At 44.7% G+C, this 25,153-nt stretch overlaps 1 protein-coding gene across 3 annotated transcripts; it reads left to right on the forward strand.

The window, feature by feature from the left end:
* On the forward strand, nucleotides 1–25,153 carry LOC143293120 (obg-like ATPase 1). Of its 3 annotated transcripts, none has more exons than XM_076604030.1 (12): nucleotides 1–52; nucleotides 1,075–1,204; nucleotides 1,950–2,032; nucleotides 2,423–2,483; nucleotides 4,782–4,909; nucleotides 10,101–10,279; nucleotides 12,055–12,129; nucleotides 12,558–12,655; nucleotides 15,323–15,466; nucleotides 16,332–16,428; nucleotides 18,882–19,004; nucleotides 24,804–25,152. In XM_076604030.1, exons 2-12 carry the CDS (start codon nucleotides 1,101–1,103, stop codon nucleotides 24,909–24,911), a joined length of 1,200 nt encoding a protein of 399 aa, XP_076460145.1. In that variant the 5' UTR covers nucleotides 1–52; nucleotides 1,075–1,100; the 3' UTR covers nucleotides 24,912–25,152. The 3 variants fall into 3 exon arrangements, with proteins under 3 accessions (XP_076460145.1, XP_076460147.1, XP_076460146.1); XM_076604032.1 differs by lacking the exon at nucleotides 1–52 and adding an exon at nucleotides 78–139 and having other exon boundaries at nucleotides 24,804–25,153; XM_076604031.1 differs by lacking the exon at nucleotides 1–52 and adding an exon at nucleotides 106–242.

Below are 25,153 nucleotides of genomic sequence, written 5' to 3' on the forward strand. Positions count from 1 at the left end.
ATCAAGAGTTATCCCTTTTGATAGACTCCATAATAGGAAACCCACGTTACCGGTGAGTGCTTGCTGCAATCTAACGCAATCCTCTCGCCCGTCTGCTTCTATACTGCTTGCTTGATTATCTGCAGAAGGGGCTAGACCAGTGAGGTTGCTTTGGATTTATCGTTGATTTTGAAATTTGTCGATAGTTTTTTGTGGTTCTGCATTTCTTGTGTTGGCATTCTGACATCAGAACTTGACAGAAGGTAGAAATTTGATTCATTGGCCTATGGACACTAGAGCACGAGAGATATTAGAGTGTGTGATTGGCCTGAGTATGTCGCCTAAGCAGACGACACACATTGTTACCTGGTCGTCAAATGTGGAAGCCCAGTTTGTCAATACCTTTTGATGTTGAATAAATAGAATGCCAAAATGTGAAATGTTTCGTATTGCTATATTAGTATGGATAAATTCGAAAACAAGCGCGTGTATAATTCATATTGTCGTGACAAATTTTACATCAAAAGACTGGCGACCAAGGAAGTGGATTTGTTCTGTTCAAAACCCGAAAATGAACCATTCAGATAAATAATCGTTTATTTTGTTACACATCAGTGTGCAAATGACTGTTTTAGACTGGCACACAATGGGCATTTTCATCATGTTTCCATAAGCTGACAAACTCACTCACATTCAGAGATGGATGGAAGGATCTAGAGCATATATAATCATTTGATCTTTGATGTGCACATACACACATGAAATTTTCACAGTTGCTTACCATTAGGAACCAGTAAATGTGTATATCATTTAGTCTCAGAGTGTGACTGAGGGATTCAAATAAGAAATAGATGTTCTCCAGGGAACAGGCTTTGCTCTTATTCAGTGCCCAAACCCACAATACAGAAATACAAATAGTGAAAGCCCAGTGCTAAAAATTATCATTCAAATCTTCTTATAAGCCCACATAAATTTAAGATTCTTCAGTATTATTATTGTCAAGAATTTATTTTAAATTGTTAATAATGATGTAATTTCTTGATTTTGGAATGGAACTAAACTTTGATAAGGCATTTTATTAATGCTCCCCTCCAGTCAAGGGAAAGGACTCGGGTCACAAAATGCCGCCCAAAAAGAAGGACGAAGGAGCTGCCAAACCACCCCCACTGATTGGGCGTATGGGAACCAATCTGAAGATTGGTATTCTTGGTCTCCCAAATGTTGGGTACGTATTGTGCCACCCTGAGATGCAGAGTCAGTTATGACATATAAAACATATAGATTTAAAGAAAAGTTTCTTATCCTGAAATAGTGTTTCTTTGAATAAATGTTACTTTAGAGCATATCTCTTTTGCTGTGTGATAAATGTAACTGCTGTGTTTTATTATTTCATTGTGTTTATTCGGCATAGTATATTTTACGTTTTGATGTTATAGTTCAACTTCAGTCATGTACATTGAACTCCATGGTGGGCTGAGAGACTGAGTTGTGTCACAGTATGAGTGATGAGCCATTGAATGCACAAATAATTTCCAGTCAGATTTGTAGACATATTTAAAAGCGTTGTTACGATGTACATGGACACTATGATTATACTGGTGGATGATTACTTGTTTTGTGACTCATGCTTCAGAGTCTACCAAGCCGTTCAAAAGTTTACCTCAGCTAGGCTTGAAATGGACTTGTTAGAAATCAAAAAGATGCTAATTGAAAAAATACTCTAAATAATTTCATGCTTATAGACTGATGTTTGAGGGTTCCTCTGAAGAATGTCTATGATTTATTTTCAGAAAGGACAAGATGAAGATATTTTAAACTTAAAAAGGTCAATTTTTTTTTTTTTTTTTCATTTCTATGACTATTATGTAATTATATCACTCCTGTTTGAACTTTTGTTGCTGTTGTTGTGTTGGATTTTGTTTTTGAGTGGGAAAGTTTTGTTTTATAGGGTGTGTCTTTTGTGTTTGCAGAAAATCAACCTTCTTCAATGTGTTGACAAAGAACGCCGCCCCTGCTGAGAATTTTCCCTTCTGCACAATAGATCCAAATGAAAGTAAGGGTTGGGATATTGGGATGGGTCACACAGGGAGATCACAAACATATGTACGCACATGCACACATGCTTACACACACACACACACACACACACAAAAGAAGAGAGGAAAAGATCTGTACATGACAATCTATGTGTATACAGTGTATGTGCATGTGTGTGAGACTGAGAAAGTGTGAGAGAGAAAAAAGGCGGTAATGATTTCAGTGGATATGTGTTTGATCAATTAATTATTGACTTTGTGTTGATTATTGTTATATTTAATTTACTCATACAGATTTATATTCATTTGTCAAAAATATGTATATGGTTTAAAAGATGAATGAATTGATTGGATGATTGATATAAATGACTGAATCTTGAATGGTGTATGTTTGTGCACCTGTGCAGGTAGGGTACCTGTTCCAGACAAGCGGTGGGAGTTTTTGTGTGATTACTATCAGCCAGCCAGGTGAGATACAGTGTTGATCATTTCCTCTATCAGCCAGCCAGGTGAGATACAGTGTTGATCATTTCCTCTATCAGCCAGCCAGGTGAGATACAGTGTTGATCATTTCCTCTATCAGCCAGCCAGGTGAGATACAGTGTTGATCATTTCCTCTATCAGCCAGCCAGGTGAGATACAGTGTTGATCATTTCCTCTATCAGCCAGCCAGGTGAGATACAGTGTTGATCATTTCCTCTATCAGCCAGCCAGGTGAGATACAGTGTTGATCATTTCCTCTATCAGCCAGCCAGGTGAGATACAGTGTTGATCATTTCCACTATCAGCCAGCCAGGTGAGATACAGTGTTGATCATTTCCTCTATCAGCCAGCCAGGTGAGATACAGTGTTGATCATTTCCTCTATCAGCCAGCCAGGTGAGATACAGTGTTGATCATTTCCTCTATCAGCCAGCCAGGTGAGATACAGTGTTGATCATTTCCTCTATCAGCCAGCCAGGTGAGATACAGTGTTGATCATTTCCTCTATCAGCCAACCAGGTGAGATACAGTGTTGATCATTTCCTCTATCAGCCAACCAGGTGAGATACAGTGTTGATCATTTCCTCTATCAGCCAGCCAGGTGAGATACAGTGTTGATCATTTCCTCTGTCAGCCAGCCAGGTGAGATACAGTGTTGATCATTTCCTCTATCAGCCAGCCAGGTGAGATACAGTGTTGATCATTTCCTCTATCAGCCAACCAGGTGAGATACAGTGTTGATCATTTCCTCTATCAGCCAGCCAGGTGAGATACAGTGTTGATCATTTCCTCTATCAGCCAGCCAGGTGAGATACAGTGTTGATCATTTCCTCTATCAGCCAGCCAGGTGAGATACAGTGTTGATCATTTCCTCTATCAGCCAGCCAGGTGAGATACAGTGTTGATCATTTCCTCTATCAGCCAGCCAGGTGAGATACAGTGTTGATCATTTCCTCTATCAGCCAGCCAGGTGAGATACAGTGTTGATCATTTCCTCTATCAGCCAGCCAGGTGAGATACAGTGTTGATCATTTCCTCTATCAGCCAGCCAGGTGAGATACAGTGTTGATCATTTCCTCTATCAGCCAGCCAGGTGAGATACAGTGTTGATCATTTCCTCTATCAGCCAGCCAGGTGAGATACAGTGTTGATCATTTCCTCTATCAGCCAGCCAGGTGAGATACAGTGTTGATCATTTCCTCTATCAGCCAGCCAGGTGAGATACAGTGTTGATCATTTCCTCTATCAGCCAGCCAGGTGAGATACAGTGTTGATCATTTCCTCTATCAGCCAGCCAGGTGAGATACAGTGTTGATCATTTCCTCTATCAGCCAGCCAGGTGAGATACAGTGTTGATCATTTCCTCTATCAGCCAGCCAGGTGAGATACAGTGTTGATCATTTCCTCTATCAGCCAGCCAGGTGAGATACAGTGTTGATCATTTCCTCTGTCAGCCAGCCAGGTGAGATACAGTGTTGATCATTTCCTCTATCAGCCAGCCAGGTGAGATACAGTGTTGATCATTTCCTCTATCAGCCAACCAGGTGAGATACAGTGTTGATCATTACCTCTATCAGCCAGCCAGGTGAGATACAGTGTTGATCATTTCCTCTATCAGCCAGCCAGGTGAGATACAGTGTTGATCATTTCCTCTATCAGCCAGCCAGGTGAGATACAGTGTTGATCATTACCTCTGTCAGCCAGCCAGGTGAGATACAGTGTTGATCATTTCCTCTGTCAGCCAGCCAGGTGAGATACAGTGTTGATCATTTCCTCTGTCAGCCAGCCAGGTGAGATAGTGTTGATCATTTCCACTGTGAACGATCAGTCTTGTTTCAGTGGGGGTGGGGTGGGTGGAAAAAATACTGCATTTTCATTAAGTTTGGTGAAACATGCATGCATCAAGAAACATGGACTCACACACACACACACGCACACGCACACGCACATGCACATGCAGAGACTTTCATGCACACACACACACATGCACATGCAGAGACTTTCATGCACACACACTCGCACACGCACATGCACATGCAAAGACTTTCATACACACACACACACACATACACAAGCACACACACGCACACGCACACACATGCACACACACGCGCACACACACACACACACACACACACACACACACACACACACACACACACCACTAGCATCCACCTGTCTCTTTTTGTCAGCTGTCTGGTAGACAAAGTTTGTGTTGAGTTCAGTATGGAAAAATGTCGTGGTTTGGAAAGGTAGAGGAAGAAGGAAGGACTCTGTGTTGCAGCAAAGTGCCAGCCTACCTGAACGTGGTGGACATCGCGGGGCTGGTGAAGGGGGCCCATGAGGGCAAAGGGCTGGGCAACGCCTTCCTCTCCAACATCAACGCCTGTGACGCCATGTTCCATGTCGTCCGTACGTATCTCTGTGCTGTCAGTGACGTGGTGTGATAGCTGTGTTGTTGGTTTTGTGTGATAGCTGTGTTGTTGTTGGCTTTGTGTTGGTCTGTTTTGGGTGTAGCTTCAGGTGTTGGTGTGTGTGCTACCTGTTGTCATGAGGTTTGTGTTGTATTTTGGGTGTAGCTTAAGGTGTTGTTGGTGTGTGTGGTACCTGTTGTCATGATGTTTGTGTTGTATTTTGGGTGTAGCTTAAGGTGTTGTTGGTGTGTGTGGTACCTGTTGTCATGATGTTTGTGTTGTATTTTGGGTGTAGCTTCAGGTATTGTTGGTGTGTGTGGTACCTGTTGTCATGAGGTTTGTGTTGTATTTTGGGTGTAGCTTCAGGTGTTGTTGGTGTGTGTGGTACCTGTTGTCATGATGTTTGTGTTGTATTTTGGGTGTAGCTTCAGGTGTTGGTGTGTGTGCTACCTGTTGTCATGAGGTTTGTGTTGTATTTTGGGTGTAGCTTAAGGTGTTGTTGGTGTGTGTGGTACCTGTTGTCATGAGGTTTGTGTTGTATTTTGGGTGTAGCTTCAGGTGTTGTTGGTGTGTGTGCTACCTGTTGTCATGAGGTTTGTGTTGTATTTTGGGTGTAGCTTCAGGTATTGTTGGTGTGTGTGCTACCTGTTGTCATGAGGTTTGTGTTGTATTTTGGGTATAGCTTCAGGTATTGTTGGTGTGTGTGGTACCTGTTGTCATGATGTTTGTGTTGTATTTTGGGTGTAGCTTCAGGTGTTGTTGGTGTGTGTGGTACCTGTTGTCATGATGTTTGTGTTGTATTTTGGGTGTAGCTTCAGGTATTGTTGGTGTGTGTGGTACCTGTTGTCATGAGGTTTGTGTTGTATTTTGGGTGTAGCTTCAGGTATTGTTGGTGTGTGTGGTACCTGTTGTCATGAGGTTTGTGTTGTATTTTGGGTGTAGCTGCAGGTGTTGATGGTGTGTGTGTGTTGTTCCTGTGTTGTCATGAGGTTTGTGTTGTATTTTGGGTATAGCTTCAGGTATTGTTGGTGTGTGTGGTACCTGTTGTCATGAGGTTTGTGTTGTATTTTGGGTATAGCTTCAGGTATTGTTGGTGTGTGTGGTACCTGTTGTCATGATGTTTGTGTTGTATTTTGGGTGTAGCTTCAGGTGTTGTTGGTGTGTGTGGTACCTGTTGTCATGATGTTTGTGTTGTATTTTGGGTGTAGCTTCAGGTGTTGTTGGTGTGTGTGGTACCTGTTGTCAGATGTTTGTGTTGTATTTTGGGTGTAGCTTCAGGTGTTGTTGGTGTGTGTGGTACCTGTTGTCATGATGTTTGTGTTGTATTTTGGGTGTAGCTTCAGGTGTTGTTGGTGTGTGTGGTACCTGTTGTCATGATGTTTGTGTTGTATTTTGGGTGTAGCTTCAGGTGTTGTTGGTGTGTGTGGTACCTGTTGTCATGATGTTTGTGTTGTATTTTGGGTGTAGCTTCAGGTATTGTTGGTGTGTGTGGTACCTGTTGTCATGATGTTTGTGTTGTATTTTGGGTGTAGCTTCAGGTGTTGTTGGTGTGTGTGGTACCTGTCATGATGTTTGTGTTGTATTTTGGGTGTAGCTTCAGGTGTTGTTGGTGTGTGTGGTACCTGTTGTCATGATGTTTGTGTTGTATTTTGGGTGTAGCTTCAGGTATTGTTGGTGTGTGTGGCACCTGTTGTCGTGAGGTTTGTGTTGTATTTTGGGTGTAGCTTCAGGTATTGTTGGTGTGTGTGGTACCTGTTGTCATGATGTTTGTGTTGTATTTTGGGTGTAGCTTCAGGTATTGTTGGTGTGTGTGGTACCTGTTGTCATGAGGTTTGTGTTGTATTTTGGGTGTAACTGCAGGTGTTGATGGTGTGTGTGTGTTGTTCCTGTGTTGTCATGAGGTTTGTGTTGTATTTTGGGTATAGCTTCAGGTGTTGTTGGTGTGTGTGGTACCTGTTGTCATGAGGTTTGTGTTGTATTTTGGGTATAGCTTCAGGTATAGTTGGTGTGTGTGGTACCTGTTGTCATGAGGTTTGTGTTGTATTTTGGGTGTAGCTTCAGGTATTGTTGGTGTGTGTGGTACCTGTTGTCATGAGGTTTGTGTTGTATTTTGGGTGTAGCTTCAGGTGTTGTTGGTGTGTGTGGTACCTGTTGTCATGAGGTTTGTGTTGTATTTTGGGTGTAGCTTCAGGTGTTGTTGGTGTGTGTGGTGCCTGTTGTCATGAGGTTTGTGTTGTATTTTGGGTGTAGCTTCAGGTATTGTTGGTGTGTGTGGTACCTGTTGTCATGAGGTTTGTGTTGTATTTTGGGTATAGCTTCAGGTGTTGTTGGTGTGTGTGGTGCCTGTTGTCATTAGGTGTGTGGTGTTCTGTTTTGGGTGTAGCTTCAGATGTTGGTGTTTGTGAGGTAGTTGTTGTTAGGTTTGTGTTCCAGTTTGGATGTAGCTTCCTGCATTGTCATTAGGTTTCTGTTCCATTTTGGATGTAGCTTCCTGCATTGTCATTAGGTTTCTGTTCCATTTTGGATGTAGCTTCCTGCATTGTCATTAGGTTTGTGTTCTATTTTGGATGTAGCTTCCTGCATTGTCATTAGGTTTCTGTTCCATTTTGGACATAGCTTCCTGCATTGTCATTAGGTTTCTGTTCCATTTTGGATCCACTCTGTTTACGCATACCCAGATTCAAACACTCGACTGTTGGCCGCCGTTCTTTCTGTTTCTGGGCCTTGCGATTGGAATGAACTTCCTCTTTCGCTTCGTCAAGTCTCCATACTCAGCTCTTTCAAATCTGGCCTTAAAACCCACCTCTTCCCAAAATAGCCTCCCTTGCCTGCCTCTTCTTTGTCTTTAGTTTCTACAGTTTTAGAGTTATGCGTGCGTGTGAATGACTGGTGCGAAAGCGCTTTGATTTGTCTCTGCACAAGATCCAGCGCTATATAAATACCATTATTATTATTATTAGTTTCCTGCATTGTTATTAGGTTTGTGTTCTATTTTGGACGTAGCTTCCTGCATTGTCATTAGGTTTCTGTTCTATTTTGGACGTAGCTTCCTGCATTGTCATTGCGTAGCTTCCTGCATTGTCATTAGGTTTCTGTTCTATTTTGGACGTAGCTTCCTGCATTGTCATTAGGTTTCTGTTCCATTTTGGACGTAGCTTCAGATGTTGGAGGTGTTTTGACGTCGGGTTTGTGGTGTTCTGTTCTGGGTGCAGGTTCAGGTGTTGGGCATTGTGTAGACAAAAAGTTTGTTCTGTTTATTGAGTTCTGTGTTGTTTGTAAGCCTTTTGAGGCCCCAATGAAGATGGTGGGGGGGGGGGGGGGGGAGCAGCAGTGAAGACAAGTCTAAAGACTAGCTCCTCAGTGTGGTGCAGGTGAAGACTAACTTCTCAGTGTGGTGCAGGTGAAGACTAACTCCTCAGCAGGTGAAGACTAACTCCTCAGTGTGGTGCAGGTGAAGACTAACTCCTCAGCAGGTGAAGACTAACTCCTCAGTGTGGTGCAGGTGAAGACTAACTCCTCAGTGTGGTGCAGGTGAAGACTAACTCCTCAGCAGGTGAAGACTAACTCCTCAGTGTGGTGCAGGTGAAGACTAACTCCTCAGCAGGTAAAGACTAAATCCTCAGTGTGGTGCAGGTGAAGACTAACTCCTCAGTGTGGTGCAGGTGAAGACTAACTCCTCAGCAGGTGAAGACTAACTCCTCAGTGTGGTGCAGGTGAAGACTAACTTCTCAGTGTGGTGCAGGTGAAGACTAACTCCTCAGTGTGGTGCAGGTGAAGACTAACTTCTCAGTGTGGTGCAGGTGAAGACTAACTTCTCAGTGTGGTGCAGGTGAAGACTAACTCCTCAGCAGGTGAAGACTAACTTCTCAGTGTGGTGCAGGTGAAGACTAACTCCTCAGTGTGGTGCAGGTGAAGACTAACTCCTCAGCAGGTAAAGACTAAATCCTCAGTGTGGTGCAGGTGAAGACTAACTCCTCAGTGTGGTGCAGGTGAAGACTAACTCCTCAGCAGGTAAAGACTAAATCCTCAGTGTGGTGCAGGTGAAGACTAACTTCTCAGTGTGGTGCAGGTGAAGACTAACTCCTCAGTGTGGTGCAGGTGAAGACTAACTTCTCAGTGTGGTGCAGGTGAAGACTAACTCCTCAGTGTGGTGCAGGTGAAGACTAACTCCTCAGCAGGTAAAGACTAAATCCTCAGTGTGGTGCAGGTGAAGACTAACTTCTCAGTGTGGTGCAGGTGAAGACTAACTCCTCAGTGTGGTGCAGGTGAAGACTAACTCCTCAGCAGGTGAAGACTAACTTCTCAGTGTGGTGCAGGTGAAGACTAACTTCTCAGTGTGGTGCAGGTGAAGACTAACTTCTCAGTGTGGTGCAGGTGAAGACTAACTTCTCAGTGTGGTGCAGGTGAAGACTAACTCCTCAGTGTGGTGCAGGTGAAGACTAACTCCTCAGCAGGTGAAGACTAACTTCTCAGTGTGGTGCAGGTGAAGATTAACTCCTCAGTGTGGTGCAGGTGAAGACTAGCTCCTCAGTGTGGTGCAGGTGAAGACTAACTCCTCAGCAGGTAAAGACTAACTTCTCAGTGTGGTGCAGGTGAAGACTAACTCCTCAGCAGGTAAAGACTAACTTCTCAGTGTGGTGCAGGTGAAGACTAACTCCTCAGCAGGTGAAGACTAACTCCTCAGTGTGGTGCAGGTGAAGACTAACTCCTCAGCAGGTGAAGACTAACTCCTCAGTGTGGTGCAGGTGAAGACAACTCCTCAGCAGGTGAAGACTAACTCCTCAGCAGGTGAAGACGAAGACTAACTTCTCAGTGTGGTGCAGGTGAAGACTAACTAACTTCTCAGTGTGGTGCAGGTGAAGACTAACTCCTCAGCAGGTGAAGACTAACTTCTCAGTGTGGTGCAGGTGAAGACTAACTCCTCAGTGTGGTGCAGGTGAAGATTAACTCCTCAGTGTGGTGCAGGTGAAGATCAGTGTGGTGCAGGTGAAGACTAACTCCTCAGTGTGGTGCAGGTGAAGACTAACTTCTCAGTGTGGTGCAGGTGAAGACTAACTTCTCAGTGTGGTGCAGGTGAAGACTAACTCCTCAGTGTGGTGCAGGTGAAGACTAACTTCTCAGTGTGGTGCAGGTGAAGACTAACTTCTCAGTGTGGTGCAGGTGAAGACTAAATCCTCAGTGTGGTGCAGGTGCCTTTTCTGACGAGGAGATCGTGCACGTGGAGGGGGAGGTGGACCCGTCCAGGGATCTGCAGATCATCTATGACGAGCTGCGCCTCAAGGACCTGGAGTACCTGAAGAAACACCTGGAGCCCCTGGAACGCTCCGTTGTCAGGGGAGGGGGAGACAAGAAGAAGAAAGAGGAATACGTGAGTGGTGGTGGCGTGTGGGAGAGTGGGGGGGCAGAAGAAGAAGAAAGAGGAATATATGTGAGTGAAAGAGGAATATGTGAGTGGTGGTGGTGGTTGGGAGGGGGGCGGGGCAGAAGAAGAAAGAGGAATGGTGAGTGGTGGTTTGGGGGAAGGTTTTGGGAAAAGGTGGTGTTAGGAGGGATGAGGGGAGGTTGGGACAAAGGGGGTTGGATCAACATGTGGGAGGTGTGAAGGCATGTAGGGGGGGTGGGTTGGATCAACATGTGGGAGGTGTGAAGACATGTAGGGGGGTGGGTTGGATCAACATGTGAGTGGTGTGAAGACATGTAGGGGGGTGGGTTGGATCAACATGTGGGTGGTGTGAAGGCATGTAGGGGGGGTGGGTTGGATCAACATGTGGGAGGTGTGAAGGCATGTAGGGGGGGGGGGTTGGATCAACATGTGGGAGGTGTGAAGGCATGTAGGGGGGGGGGGTTGGATCAACATGTGGGTGGTGTGAAGACATGTAGGGGGGGGGGGGTTGGATCAACATGTGGGAGGTGTGAAGGCATGTAGGGGGGGGGGGGTTGGATCAACATGTGGGAGGTGTGAAGACATGTAGGGGGGGTGAAGGGGGTTGGATCAACATGTGGGAGGTGTGAAGGCATGTGGGGGGGGGGGGGTGAAGGGGGTTGGATCAACATGTGGGTGGTGTGAAGGCATGTAGGGGGGGTGAAGGGGGTTGGATCAACATGTGGGTGGTGTGAACATCTCGCTACATTAATTCATTCATTCCTACAGCCATTCACGCACACAATCAAAACATCCAATACAGTAACTCATGGGTGAGTATGTGTGTGTGGGGAGGGGAGAGGGAGGTTGTCTATTGTCAGCTGTTGGGAATTCTTAACTGACTAGTTTTAATCTCTTCTTATGTTGGACATGATAATTTTATGTTGGTGTTTATAACGAGCCTGTGAGAGCACAACTCAATTTCCATATGGATTAATAAAGTGCTTTTGATTGATTGGTTGATTGGTCAACATGTAGGTGGTGTGAAGGCATGCGGGGGTGTAGGCAGAGAATTAAGTCAAACTCTGCTCAAGGGTAAGAATGTTTCTGTATTATGCAAATTTCTGAATTGGCATTTTGGCGGGACTTTGTTTTTTCTCCTTTACTGGATTACGTAGTTTCGGTATGAAGACACACACTTTGGTCAATTTACCCCTGCAACCCAGCTGCAAAACTATTCATTCTTTGTATGTGTGTGTGTGTATGTAGGTGTGTGCGTGGTACATGGGTTACTATTAGTTGTGGAAGACTAGCATCCAGACCACAGTTTTTGGTCTTGGGAACAGGAAAAATATTCTGATCACTTGTGTGACACAAATGCAGGATGTCTTCCTTTTTGCTCATGCACTCTTTTCATGTGGCCACCTCTCTGTGTTGTTAATCTTTAAGTTATTATTTTATTGGGAGGTCCTGTGTTTATCATGTATGTGTGTGTTTGTGTGTGTGTGTGTGTGTGTGCTAATGTGTCTGTTTTAATATGTGCATATGTGTGTACACATCAGTGAAAACTTGTGTGTGTGTGTGTGTGTGTATGTCTGTGTTTGCTGATGTGTCTGTTTTAATATGTGTGTATGTGTGTACACATCAGTGAAAACTTGTGTGTGTGTGTGTGTGTGTGTGTGTGTGTGTGTGTATGTTTGTGTTTGCTGATGTGTCTGTTTTAATATGTGTGTATGTGTGTACACATCAGTGAAAACTTGTGTGTGTGTGTGTACTTACAGGATGTGCTGAAGAAAGTGGAAGCTTTGCTGACGGACAACAAATGGACCAGAGTAGGATCTTGGGACGCAAAGGAGGTGAGTCAAGCTACGCCACAGGAAAAAGTAACAGATTGCTTCCTGGAAAATTTCATGTATATAGAATAGAGAGAATCTCCTCCAACTTTGGAGAAAAAAAGAGAAAAACTCCATCTTGGTGTCATTAGAATTTAGACCCATATGGAAAAGTATGTCTGGGTACTTATTAGTGTAGACAGACAGACAGACAGAAAATACTATGTGTGAAATCATTTAAGAGAGCTGCTTATTTGTTTGATTGCATCCATTTATTTAACTATGATGTTATGATTGTTGTTGTAATTTGTGTTATTGTGGTGTATAGCGTTTAGTATTGTTATTAATGATATTTTATTGTTGCCTTTCTCTTTCCGTCAGCATTTGATAAAGAGGGATGAGTGCACTAGCTGTGTAGTGGTCTTGCGAATTAACCTTCTGTATCATTACAGATAGAAGTCCTAAACCAGCACCTGTTCCTGACGTCAAAGCCAGTCATCTACCTGGTCAACCTCTCAGAGAAGGACTACATCCGCAAGAAAAACAAGTGGTCAGTATCCAACACTGTCTGGTGGTGTTGTGCATGTGTCTGCATGTGTCTGTGAGTTTTGTCCTTCATCCCTTTGTCTGGGTGTGCTGCTTGTGTATCAAAGTTTTCAGTGAAAACTCTCATTTGTTTCTGCACACAAGATATAGCACTTTATAAATTGTAATGTATTGTATCACTCTTTTGTCACACCAGATTTCTGTGTATGAAATTCAAGCTGCTCTCCCAGAAGAAAGCACATTGTTACAGCTCATCACTACCTTTCTTTTTTCTGTCTGCTTGTAATTTGTTTTCATATCAGAGTGGATTTTTCTAAAGAATTTTCCAGGTACAACCCTTTTGTAGCCATGGGTTTTTTTAAATGCACATTGGTTTATCATCTCAAGATGAAGATCCAGGAGTGGGTGTGTTGTTGACAGGCTGGTGAAGATCAAGGAGTGGGTGTGTTGTTGACAGGCAGGTGAAGATCAAGGAGTGGGTGTGTTGTTGTTGACAGGCTGGTGAAGATCAAGGAGTGGGTGTGTTGTTGTTGTTGTTGACAGGCTGGTGAAGATCAAGGAGTGGGTGTGTTGTTGTTGTTGACAGGCTGGTGGAGATCAAGGAGTGGGTGTGTTGTTGTTGTTGACAGGCTGGTGGAGATCAAGGAGTGGGTGTGTTGTTGTTGACAGGCTGGTGAAGATCAAGGAGTGGGTGTGTTGTTGTTGACAGGCTGGTGAAGATCAAGGAGTGGGTATGTTGTTGTTGTTGATGACAGGCTGGTGAAGATCAAGGAGTGGGTGTGTTGTTGTTGACAGGCAGGTGAAGATCAAGGAGTGGGTGTGTTGTTGTTGTTGACAGGCTGATGAAGATCAAGGAGTGGGTGTGTTGTTGTTGACAGGCTGGTGAAGATCAAGGAGTGGGTGTGTTGTTGTTGTTGACAGGCTGGTGAAGATCAAGAAGTGGGTGTGTTGTTGTTGTTGACAGGCTGATGAAGATCAAGGAGTGGGTGTGTTGTTGTTGACAGGCAGGTGAAGATCAAGGAGTGGGTGTGTTGTTGTTGTTGACAGGCTGATGAAGATCAAGGAGTGGGTGTGTTGTTGTTGACAGGCTGGTGAAGATCAAGGAGTGGGTGTGTTGTTGTTGTTGTTGACAGGCTGGTGAAGATCAAGGAGTGGGTGTGTTGTTGACAGGCTGGTGAAGATCAAGGAGTGGGTGTGTTGTTGTTGTTGACAGGCTGATGAAGATCAAGGAGTGGGTGTGTTGTTGTTGACAGGCTGGTGAAGATCAAGGAGAGTGTTGTTGACAGGCAGGTGAAGATCAAGGAGTGGGTGTGTTGTTGTTGACAGGCTGGTGAAGATCAAGGAGTGGGTGTGTTGTTGTTGTTGACAGGCTGGTGAAGATCAAGGAGTGGGTGTGTTGTTGTTGACAGGCAGGTGAAGATCAAGGAGTGGGTGTGTTGTTGTTGACAGGCTGGTGAAGATCAAGGAGTGGGTGTGTTGTTGTTGACAGGCTGGTGAAGATCAAGGAGTGGGTGTGTTGTTGTTGACAGGCTGGTGAAGATCAAGGAGTGGGTGTGTTTTGTTGTTGACAGGCTGGTGAAGATCAAGGAGTGGGTGTGTTGTTGTTGACAGGCTGGTGAAGATCAAGGAGTGGGTGTGTTGTTGTTGTTGACAGGCAGGTGGAGATCCAGGAGTGGGTGTGTTGTTGTTGTTGACAGGCTGGTGAAGATCAAGGAGTGGGTGTGTTGTTGACAGGCAGGTGAAGATCAAGGAGTGGGTGTGTTGTTGTTGTTGACAGGCTGGTGAAGATCAAGGAGTGGGTGTGTTGTTGTTGACAGGCTGGTGAAGATCAAGGAGTGGGTGTGTTGTTGTTGACAGGCTGGTGAAGATCAAGGAGTGGGTGTGTTGTTGTTGTTGACAGGCAGGTGGAGATCCAGGAGTGGGTGTGTTGTTGTTGTTGACAGGCTGGTGAAGATCAAGGAGTGGGTGTGTTGTTGACAGGCTGGTGAAGATCAAGGAGTGTGTTGTTGACAGGCAGGTGAAGATCAAGGAGTGGGTGTGTTGTTGTTGACAGGCTGGTGAAGATCAAGGAGTGGGTGTGTTGTTGTTCTTGACAGGCTGGTGAAGATCAAGGAGTGGGTGTGTTGTTGTTGTTGACAGGCTGGTGAAGATCAAGGAGTGGGTGTGTTGTTGTTGACAGGCTGGTGAAGATCAAGGAGTGGGTGTGTTGTTGTTGTTGACAGGCTGGTGAAGATCAAGGAGTGGGTGTGTTGTTGACAGGCTGGTGAAGATCAAGGAGTGGGTGTGTTGTTGTTGTTGACAGGCTGGTGAAGATCAAGGAGTGGGTGTGTTGTTGTTCTTGACAGGCTGGTGAAGATCAAGGAGTGGGTGTGTTGTTGTTCTTGACAGGCTGATGAAGATCAAGGAGTGGGTGTGTTGTTGTTCTTGACAGGCTGGTGAAGATCAAGGAGTGGGTGTGTTGTTGTTGACAGGCTGGTGAAGATCAAGGAGTGGGTGTGTTGTTGACAGGCTGGTGAAGATCAAGGAGTGGGTGTGTTGTTGTTCTTGACAGGCTGGTGAAGATCAAGGAGTGGGTGTGTTGTTGTTCTTGACAGGCTGGTGAAGATCCAGGAGTGGGTGTGTTGTTGTTGACAGGCTGGTGAAGATCAAGGAGTGGGTGTGTTGTTGACAGGCTGGTGAAGATCAAGGAGTGGGTGGATGCCAATGACCCCGGGGCCTTGGTGATCCCCCTGAGCTGTGCCTTGGAGCTGACGCTGGCCACGATGGACTCTGATGAGGAGAGGGACAACTACCTCAAGGAGGCCGGCACCACCAGGTCAGAACCACTGGCTTTTGGTTTGTTTTATTCTTATAGCATCCACAAGAAAACATAAATATACAGACAACAGTTAGGTAACAGGATAATTCCTACAGCTGGTGCAGGTCAAATCTTCAGGACACATTGTTCAACAATAGTCACACATACATGTCCACACAGATTCCTTTCATTTGGATTACTTGGCATGACAAAGTCACAGTCATATTTGACGTGAAAATTTATTTCCTTGTAACAGCACGTGAACACACAATGAAGAAGAAACATGCATACTCATACAAATAGGCACGCACACAGTGATGGCATCTTCATGTGGGACAGTCACTAGAGGGAGGTGGAGGAACATCTCCCTCAGCTGTGTGAAGTCACTGAGCGCCGCACAGCAGTGTTGACCACACTGCCCCAGGTCTGTCGGCTGTGTGTCAAAGCCTGGGTTTCTGAAAATGGTTTTTCCAGTTGTTCAGTCTGTAGGATTGTCAGTCCAGTTTTGTCTCCCTCCCTCAACAGTTCCATGGAGACTGTTGTAGAAAGGCCTTTGGATCTTGTTACGTAACAACACCAATACAGTTTTCTTTTCTTCACTGATGTCAGCACTCTCCATGTGGTCAGTGTGTTTGTGGATAGTTTGATGCACTGGCTCATTGGTTATCATAGGGCTGCTTCAAAAAGTATGGGTCACTGTCATATATCAGGGAGCAGTACATACTTTGATATCCATACATGTGTTAATCAGTATCAATATATATTGCTCTACATACAGCACATAGCCAAAAGTTTAGGTTTGCCATAGAGAGAGAAAGCAAAACAGCAGCAGTACCAAAGAAATGTGTGGGTATCATTGGTTGTTTCCCTTGTTTTGTGTCAGTTGCCTGGAGAAGATCATTGTGAACGGCTACAAAGCGCTGAACCTGGTCTACTTCTTCACCAGTGGCAAGGATGAGGTCAAGGCCTGGACAATACAGGTGGGTGGAGGGGGGTGTGCTGGACGGTACAGGTGGGTGGAGGGGGGGGTGCTGGACAGTACAGGTGGGTGGAGGGGGGGGTGCTGGACAGTACAGGTGGGTGGAAGGGGGGGGGTGCTGGACGGTACAGGTGGGTGGAGGGGGGGGTGCTGGACGGTACAGGTGGGTGGAGGGGGGGGTGCTGGACAGTACAGGTGGGTGGAGGGGGGGGTGCTGGACGGTACAGATGGGTGGGGGGTGGGCTGCTGGACGGTACAGGTGGGTGGAGGGGGAGGGGGGGTGCTGGACGTTACAGGTGGGTGGAGGGGGAGGGGGGCTGCTGGACGTTACAGGTGGGTGGAGGGGGAGGGGGGGTGCTGGACGTTACAGGTGGGTGGGGGGGTGGGGTGCTGGACGGTACAGGTGGGTGTGTGTGGGAGAGTTGGGGGGGCAGTTCGGGGGCTGCTGATAAGAGTCTGGCAAGGAAGACCATTCATTCTTCAGCTGCAATAACACACACACATGGTGGTGTGTCCATCGAGATCGATGATGACCATCGTTGTCATCCAGCTGGGGGATGGGGGGAGGGTGGTGGTGGGGTGGGGGGGAGGATGCTCATGAATCTATCTGTGAATGCGCAGATGGCTGAATAGTCCAATCTGCGCACGAAATGTTTGCTGACAGTTGGGGCAGACAAAGACAGGCATACCATTGTCAGGGAGCTTGTTTGCCCGTGACTTTCTGGCCTGCCTCTTCTGAACAGCTGCAGCAGTCCTGTTGGCCTCGCACAACTTGGCGCCTTTGTGCACAGCAGTGCGCCATTTGTCACGGTCCACTGCAGATTCCTCCCAGGAGTCAGGGTTGATATTAAACACTTTCAGAGAGACTTTCAGAGTATCTCTGAAGCGCTTCTTCTGACCTCTGTGTGATCTCTTCCCTTGTTGCAGCTCGCCATAGAAGAGCCTTTTGGGCAGCCGATGGTCTGGCATGCGCGCCACATGTCCAGCCCAGCAAAGCTGGGACTTCATCAGGATGGTGAAGATGCTGGGAAGGGTGGCTTTTGCGAGCACCTCTGTGTCTGGGGTCCTGTCTTGCCACTTGATGTTCAGTAGCTTCTTGAGGCATGTTGTGTGGAAGTGGTTCAGCTTCTTGGCATGTCGTTGGTACACTGTCCAAGTTTCGCAGGCGTACAGTAGTGTGGGGAGAACTACTGTTCTGTAGACCTTTAGCTTGGTCTCAAGACTAATGCCTCTTCTGTTCCAGACATTTGCATTCAGTCTACCAAAAGTTGCGCATATAATATGTGTGTGTGTATAATATGTGTGTGTATAATATGTGTGTGTGTGTATATATATAATATGTGTGTGTGTGTGTGTAATGTGTGTGTGTGTGAGGTGTGCTAACAGGTGGGGACCAATCAGCAGATACATACGTAAATGAGAGAGTGTGCTAACAGGTGGGGACCAATCAGCAGATACATATGTAAATGAGAGAGTGTGCTAACAGGTGGGGACCAATCAACAGATACATACGTAAATGAGAGAGTGTGCTGACAGGTGGGGACCAATCAGCAGATACATATGTAAATGAGAGAGTGTGCTAACAGGTGGGGACCAATCAGCAGATACATATGTAAATGAGAGAGTGTGCTAACAGGTGGGGACCAATCAGCAGATACATACGTAAATGAGAGAGTGTGCTGACAGGTGGGGACCAATCAACAGATACATACGTAAATGAGAGAGTGTGCTAACAGGTGGGGACCAATCAACAGATACATATGTAAATGAGAGAGTGTGCTAACAGGTGGGGACCAATCAGCAGATACATATGTAAATGAGAGAGTGTGCTAACAGGTGGGGACCAATCAACAGATACATATGTAAATGAGAGAGTGTGCTAACAGGTGGGGACCAAAACAGATTGATATGTGAATGAGGGAGTGTGCTGACAGCAGATAGATATGTAAATGAGAGAGTGTGCTAACAGGTGGGGACCAATCAGCAGATACATATGTAAATGAGAGAGTGTGCTGACAGGTGGGGACCAATCAGCAGATACATATGTAAATGAGAGAGTGTGCTGACAGGTGGGGACCAATCAACAGATACATATGTAAATGAGAGAGTGTGCTGACAGGTGGGGACCAATCAGCAGATACATATGTAAATGAGAGAGTGTGCTGACAGGTGGGGACCAATCAGCAGATACATATGTAAATGAGAGAGTGTGCTAACAGGTGGGGACCAATCAACAGATACATATGTAAGTGAGAGAGTGTGCTAACAGGTGGGGACCAATCAGCAGATTGATATGTGAACGAGGGAGTGTGCTGACAGCAGATAGATATGTAAATGAGAGAGTGTGCTGACAGGTGGGGACCAATCAACAGATAGATATATAATGAAGGACATGTGCTGACAGGTGGGGACCAATCAACAGATAGATATATAATGAAGGACGTGTGCTGACAGGTGGGGACCAAGGCACCGGCAGCAGCAGGACGAATCCACACAGACTTTGAGAAAGGCTTCATCATGGCTGAGGTCATGAACTTTGCCGACTTCAAGGAGGCTGGCTCTGAAACTGCCTGCAAGGTGAGTTAATCACACACTCCGAAAACAGAGTGTGGCTGCCTGCATGGCGGGGGCAAAACCATCACACATGTAAAAGCCCTGTAGTGTGTATCAGAGAAGGTGAGAGTTGCACCACAGGAATGAAGAAGAAAATGAAGTCAGTGACCCACACATCTGATGTCGTTCTTTGTGGGAAGGAACAGGATTCTTTGTGTTGTTTATTTCGTCGTTCTTTGTGGGAAGGAACAGGATTCTTTTGGTTGTTTATTTCGTCTTTCTTTGTGGGGAAGGAACAGGATTCTTTTGGTTGTTTATTTCGTCGTTCTTTGTGGGAAGGAACAGGATTCTTTTGGTTGTTTATTTCGTCGTTCTTTGTGGGAAGGAACAGGATTCTTTTGGTTGTTTATTTCGTCGTTCTTTGTGGGGAAGGAACAGATTCTTTTGGTTGTTTATTTCATCTTTCTTTGTGGGAAGGAACAGGATTCTTTTGGTTGTTTATTTCGTCGTTCTTTGTGGGGAAGGAACAGGATTCTTTTGGTTGTTTATTTCATCTTTCTTTGTGGGAAGGAACAGGATTCTTTTGGTTGTTTATTTCGTCGTTCTTTGTGGGGAAGGAACAGATTCTTTTGGTTGTTTATTTCATCTTTCTTTGTGGGGAAGGAACAGATTCTTTTTGTTGTTTATTTCGTCGTTCTTTGTGGGGAAGGAACAGGATTCTTTTGGTTGTTTATTTCATCTTTCTTTGTGGGAAGGAACAGGATTCTTTTGGTTGTTTATTTCGTCGTTCTTTGTGGGGAAGGAACAGGATTCTTTTGGTTGTTTATTTCATCTTTCTTTGTGGGGAAGGAACAGATTCTTTTGGTTGTTTATTTCATCTTTCTTTGTGGGAAGGAACAGGATTCTTTTGGTTGTTTATTTCGTCGTTCTTTGTGGGGAAGGAACAGATTCTTTTTGTTGTTTATTTCGTCGTTCTTTGTGGGGAAGGAACAGGATTCTTTTGGTTGTTTATTTCGTCGTTCTTTGTGGGGAAGGAACAGGATTCTTTTGGTTGTTTATTTCGTCTTTCTTTGTGGGAAGGAACAGGATTCTTTTGGTTGTTTATTTCATCTTTCTTTGTGGGGAAGGAACAGGATTCTTTTTGTTGTTTATTTCGTCGTTCTTTGTGGGGAAGGAACAGGATTCTTTTGGTTGTTTATTTCATCTTTCTTTGTGGGGAAGGAACAGGATTCTTTTGGTTGTTTATTTCATCTTTCTTTGTGGGGAAGGAACAGGATTCTTTTGGTTGTTTATTTCGTCGTTCTTTGTGGGGAAGGAACAGGATTCTTTTGGTTGTTTATTTCGTCGTTCTTTGTGGGGAAGGAACAGGATTCTTTTGGTTGTTTATTTCATCTTTCTTTGTGGGGAAGGAACAGGATTCTTTTGGTTGTTTATTTCGTCTTTCTTTGTGGGTAGGAACAGGGTTCTTTTGGTTGTTTATTTCATCTTTCTTTGTGGGTAGGAACAGAGTTCTTTTGGTTGTTTATTTCATCTTTCTTTGTGGGGAAGGAACAGGATTCTTTTGGTTGTTTATTTCGTCGTTCTTTGTGGGGAAGGAACAGGATTCTTTTGGTTGTTTATTTCATTGCTGTGTTCTGCTTTTTCTTTTTCACATATTTGAACATCTCCTTTTATGGTTATTAGTATTGATTTAAAAAAACCCAAACAAACTGGCATATGGTGACATGTAGCATGTATTTAACCCTTTCGCTGCCAGGAAAATCAGATTTAAGTGAAATCTATTTGCCAGGGTTTTTTTCACAAAAAAACGGGTATAAATTTTCAAAAAATTCTGTGCTCTTTGTTATTGGAGAAAGAGCCATTAAAGTATATATTTTCTGAAAGGTAAATGAAAACAAGAATACAAAACGCATGACGTTTTTCCATTTTATATATTTTCAATGACATGCTGTTGTTTTGAAATCAGTGTTTTGTTTTTTGTCAAATTTTCAACTTGTTCATTACAAACATTAGTCAGGTAATATGCACTAAAATATCATATTTTCTGAACAAAGGGATATCTGCACACACAAAATCATACTAGAACAACCAAATAAAAAAAAAAAATTTAAAGAGATGAATACACAATGCATTGTGACTTCTCCAAGTGATAATAATTATGGATGTGGGGCCACGCCCCCTCAGTCTCCACCCACCTCCACTTCACCCCTCTGATGGTCACTTTATCCAGTTCTCATCAGACTGAGTTGGCTGAGTGCCAAGAAAATCGCTGACACTGTGTCCTGTTAATAATTCAGTCACTTTCTGTCGTCTGCTACAGCTACACAGCTCACTGCTATCGTATCTTGGCCACTCCCTTGATTGCTCCCTTTATTTTCTATCAAATCATCCTATAAATGTTCATCACTATCTTCTCCTTCAATTCTTTCTGAGCATCAGCTAAAGAAAGCAATCTTGGTTCATTTAGTTCTCCACGATCGCATGTCTTGAGCACGGCGTCAGTCCGACATTTTGTTGAGCAAGTGAGGAAAGGAGCCAGGCAAACACTGCTACAGTAACCCACCAAAACGTTCAAATAAAGGACTGCCTCATGACGTAGATGGTGTTTTTAGCTATGAATAGAATCTAGAAAGATTCCCCAAGCTAAAGCTACTGGTATTTTTGTCAGTGAACTGAATGCAAACCAGGGAAAAGTCTGAATATTTCAATGACAAGTTATCTCATCATTGTGGCAGCAAAGCGTACATGCTTGCGATGACAAGTTATCTTGTCATATAGGCAGCCTAGGAGTTAATGGAAAGTGTTTTTCTAAATATTCTTATGAAAAAATATATTTGTGTTCATTTATCCATTATTATTTTTTGTTATTATTTTTCATTTTATAAATGATAAACTGGTATATATAATGCATAGGAACTAAGCATAGCAGTGGGCTAGGCTTTTAAAAATAATGGTAATTAAAATGATAAGCAATCATATTCAGTCATCACTGGCACAGATTACTACATACAGTGTTTCCCTGTGTGATAACATGATGGCCAACAGCAAGGTGAGGGCTGTACTACATAGGGTGTTTCCCTGTGTGATAACATGATGGCCAACAGCAAGGTGAGGGCTGTACTACATAGGGTGTTTCCCTGTGTGATAACATGATGGCCAACAGCAAGGTGAGAGCTGTACTACATAGGGTGTTTCCCTGTGTGATAACATGATGGCCAACAGCAAGGTGAGGGCTGTACTACATAGGGTGTTTCCCTGTGTGATAACATGATGGCCAACAGCAAGGTGAGGGCTGTACTACATAGGGTGTTTCCCTGTGTGATAACATGATGGCCAACAGCAAGGTGAGGGCTGTACTACATAGGGTGTTTCCCTGTGTGATAACATGATGGCCAACAGCAAGGTGAGGGCTGTACTACATAGGGTGTTTCCCTGTGTGATAACATGATGGCCAACAGCAAGGTGAGGGCTGTACTACATAGGGTGTTTCCCTGTGTGATAACATGATGGCCAACAGCAAGGTGAGGGCTGTACTACATAGGGTGTTTCCCTGTGTGATAACATGATGGCCAACAGCAAGGTGAGGGCTGTACTACATAGGGTGTTTCCCTGTGTGATAACATGATGGCCAACAGCAAGGTGAGGGCTGTACTACATAGGGTGTTTCCCTGTGTGATAACATGATGGCCAACAGCAAGGTGAGGGCTGTACTACATAGGGTGTTTCCCTGTGTGATAACATGATGGCCAACAGCAAGGTGAGGGCTGTACTACATAGGGTGTTTCCCTGTGTGATAACATGATGGCCAACAGCAAGGTGAGGGCTGTACTACATAGGGTGTTTCCCTGTGTGATAACATGATGGCCAACAGCAAGGTGAGGGCTGTACTACATAGGGTGTTTCCCTGTGTGATAACATGATGGCCAACAGCAAGGTGAGGGCTGTACTACATAGGGTGTTTCCCTGTGTGATAACATGATGGCCAACAGCAAGGTGAGGGCTGTACTACATAGGGTGTTTCCCTGTGTGATAACATGATGGCCAACAGCAAGGTGAGGGCTGTACTACATAGGGTGTTTCCCTGTGTGATAACATGATGGCCAACAGCAAGGTGAGGGCTGTACTACATAGGGTGTTTCCCTGTGTGATAACATGATGGCCAACAGCAAGGTGAGGGCTGTACTACATAGGGTGTTTCCCTGTGTGATAACATGATGGCCAACAGCAAGGTGAGGTAATTCATTTGCAGCTTAGTCTTTTGTGAAGGACTAGGACTCTCAAAACGGGAGGCAGGATTGCACTGGCTCTTAGTATTGCAGCCTTGGGGGCTAATTGGCCTTTGGGGAACCATCCTAACACTGACTGTCCTAAAATCCTCTTGACCTTGAGTGTGTGATGTAACTTGGGCAAGACACACAACGCTATAATCATATTTAACTTCCCATACTTACCATGACCCACTGGTGCAGACTCTGGCAGGGCTGTGATTCCATGTCCTGTGCAAACCATGACCCACTGGTGCAGACTCTGGCAGGGCTGTGATTCCATGTCCTGTGCAAACCATGACCCACTGGTGCAGACTCTGGCAGGGCTGTGATTCCATGTCCTGTGCAAACCATGACCCACTGGTGCAGACTCTGGCAGGGCTGTGATTCCATGTCCTGTGCAAACTATGACCCACCCAAGCGGAGAAAGTGAAAGTAGCTATGGCTAATAACTCCCATTAGTAGATTGACTCTTCCACATACTTACCTGCTGCCCTCTTATTCCGGCAGCCATTCTGCTTCCTGCTCCTGTGCTCTTCATACAGCTAAGTTTTTTTGTTGCCTTTTCAGCCTCTCTGTCCAGCCTTTGGTGATCTTTTGTTACAGTTGGTCATGTCTTCTAACAGGTCACATGATTATCTAGCTCATTTGAGCGATGGGGCTAAAATTAAACTGTGATCGCTGTTGATCAGTGGACACTCAGGGCATACACTGTAATCAAATTCTGGTCCAGATAGTCTGCTGTTGTGAAAGTCGTAGCTTGACACAACTGACTGTCATACACTGTTGTTGTAAAAGTCACAGTGTGACACAGCTGACTGTCATACACTGTTGTTGTAAAAGTCACAGTGTGACACAGCTGACTGTTATACACTGTTGTTGTAAAAGTCACAGTTTGACACAGCTGACTGTCATACACTGTTGTTGTAAAAGTCACAGTTTGACACAGCTGACTGTCATACACTGTTGTTGTAAAAGTCACAGTGTGACACAGCTGACTGTTATACACTGTTGTTGTAAAAGTCACAGTTTGACACAGCTGACTGTCATACACTGTTGTTGTAAAAGTCACAGTATGACACAGCTGACTGTCATACACTGTTGTTGTAAAAGTCACAGTATGACACAGCTGACTGTCATACACTGTTGTTGTAAAAGTCACAGTTTGACACAGCTGACTGTCATACACTGTTGTTGTAAAAGTCACAGTTTGACATAGCTGACTGTCATACACTGTTGTTGTAAAAGTCACAGTATGACACAACTGACTGTTATACGCTGTTGTTGTAAAAGTCACAGTTTGACACAGCTGACTGTTATACACTGTTGTTGTAAAAGTCATAGTATGACATAGCTGACTGTCATAAACTGTTGTTGTAAAAGTCACAGTATGACACAACTGACTGTTATACACTGTTGTTGTAAAAGTCATACACTGTTGTTGTAAAAGTCACAGTGTGGCACAGCTGACTGTTATACACTGTTGTTGTAAAAGTCACAGTTTGACACAGCTGTCATACACGGCTGACTGTCACACATGACATGATGATGCGTGCAGGCTGCAGGCAAGTACAAGCAGAAGGGACGGGACTACATCGTCGATGACGGAGACATCATCTTCTTCAAGTTCAACGCGGGGGCTGGGCTGACTGGCAAGAAAAAGTGATTCCTGGACATTTCCTACGGAAAGAAGAGCGAGGGGGACTGGGGTGGGGGTGGGGGGAACGGAAAACAAAAAACAACTGTTTTTTGGTGAAATAAACAAATTAAAAAAAACATACTGTTTCTCATTTTTCGTCCACTTTTGTTTTTCTAAGGAGCCCATCAGAAGTTTGGGTAGGCATGTTTCAGCACAGTGACAGCTCATTCTCCAGACATGATGACTGTGGTCGTTAGGGGAGGGAGGGG

The sequence above is a fragment of the Babylonia areolata genome, chromosome 18, assembly GCF_041734735.1.
Source record: "Babylonia areolata isolate BAREFJ2019XMU chromosome 18, ASM4173473v1, whole genome shotgun sequence".
In the NCBI taxonomy this organism is placed as follows: Eukaryota; Metazoa; Mollusca; class Gastropoda; order Neogastropoda; family Buccinidae; genus Babylonia; species Babylonia areolata.

Bases quoted from the DNA above. Each gene is read 5' to 3' on its own strand.
- LOC143293120 (XM_076604030.1), top strand. From the start codon at position 1,101: ATGCCGCCCAAAAAGAAGGACGAAGGAGCTGCCAAACCACCCCCACTG. The intron at 2,033-2,422 runs GTAAGGGTTGGG...GCACCTGTGCAG, and splicing joins CACAATAGATCCAAATGAAA to GTAGGGTACCTGTTCCAGAC. The intron at 12,656-15,322 runs GTCAGTATCCAA...TGTTGTTGACAG, and splicing joins ATCCGCAAGAAAAACAAGTG to GCTGGTGAAGATCAAGGAGT.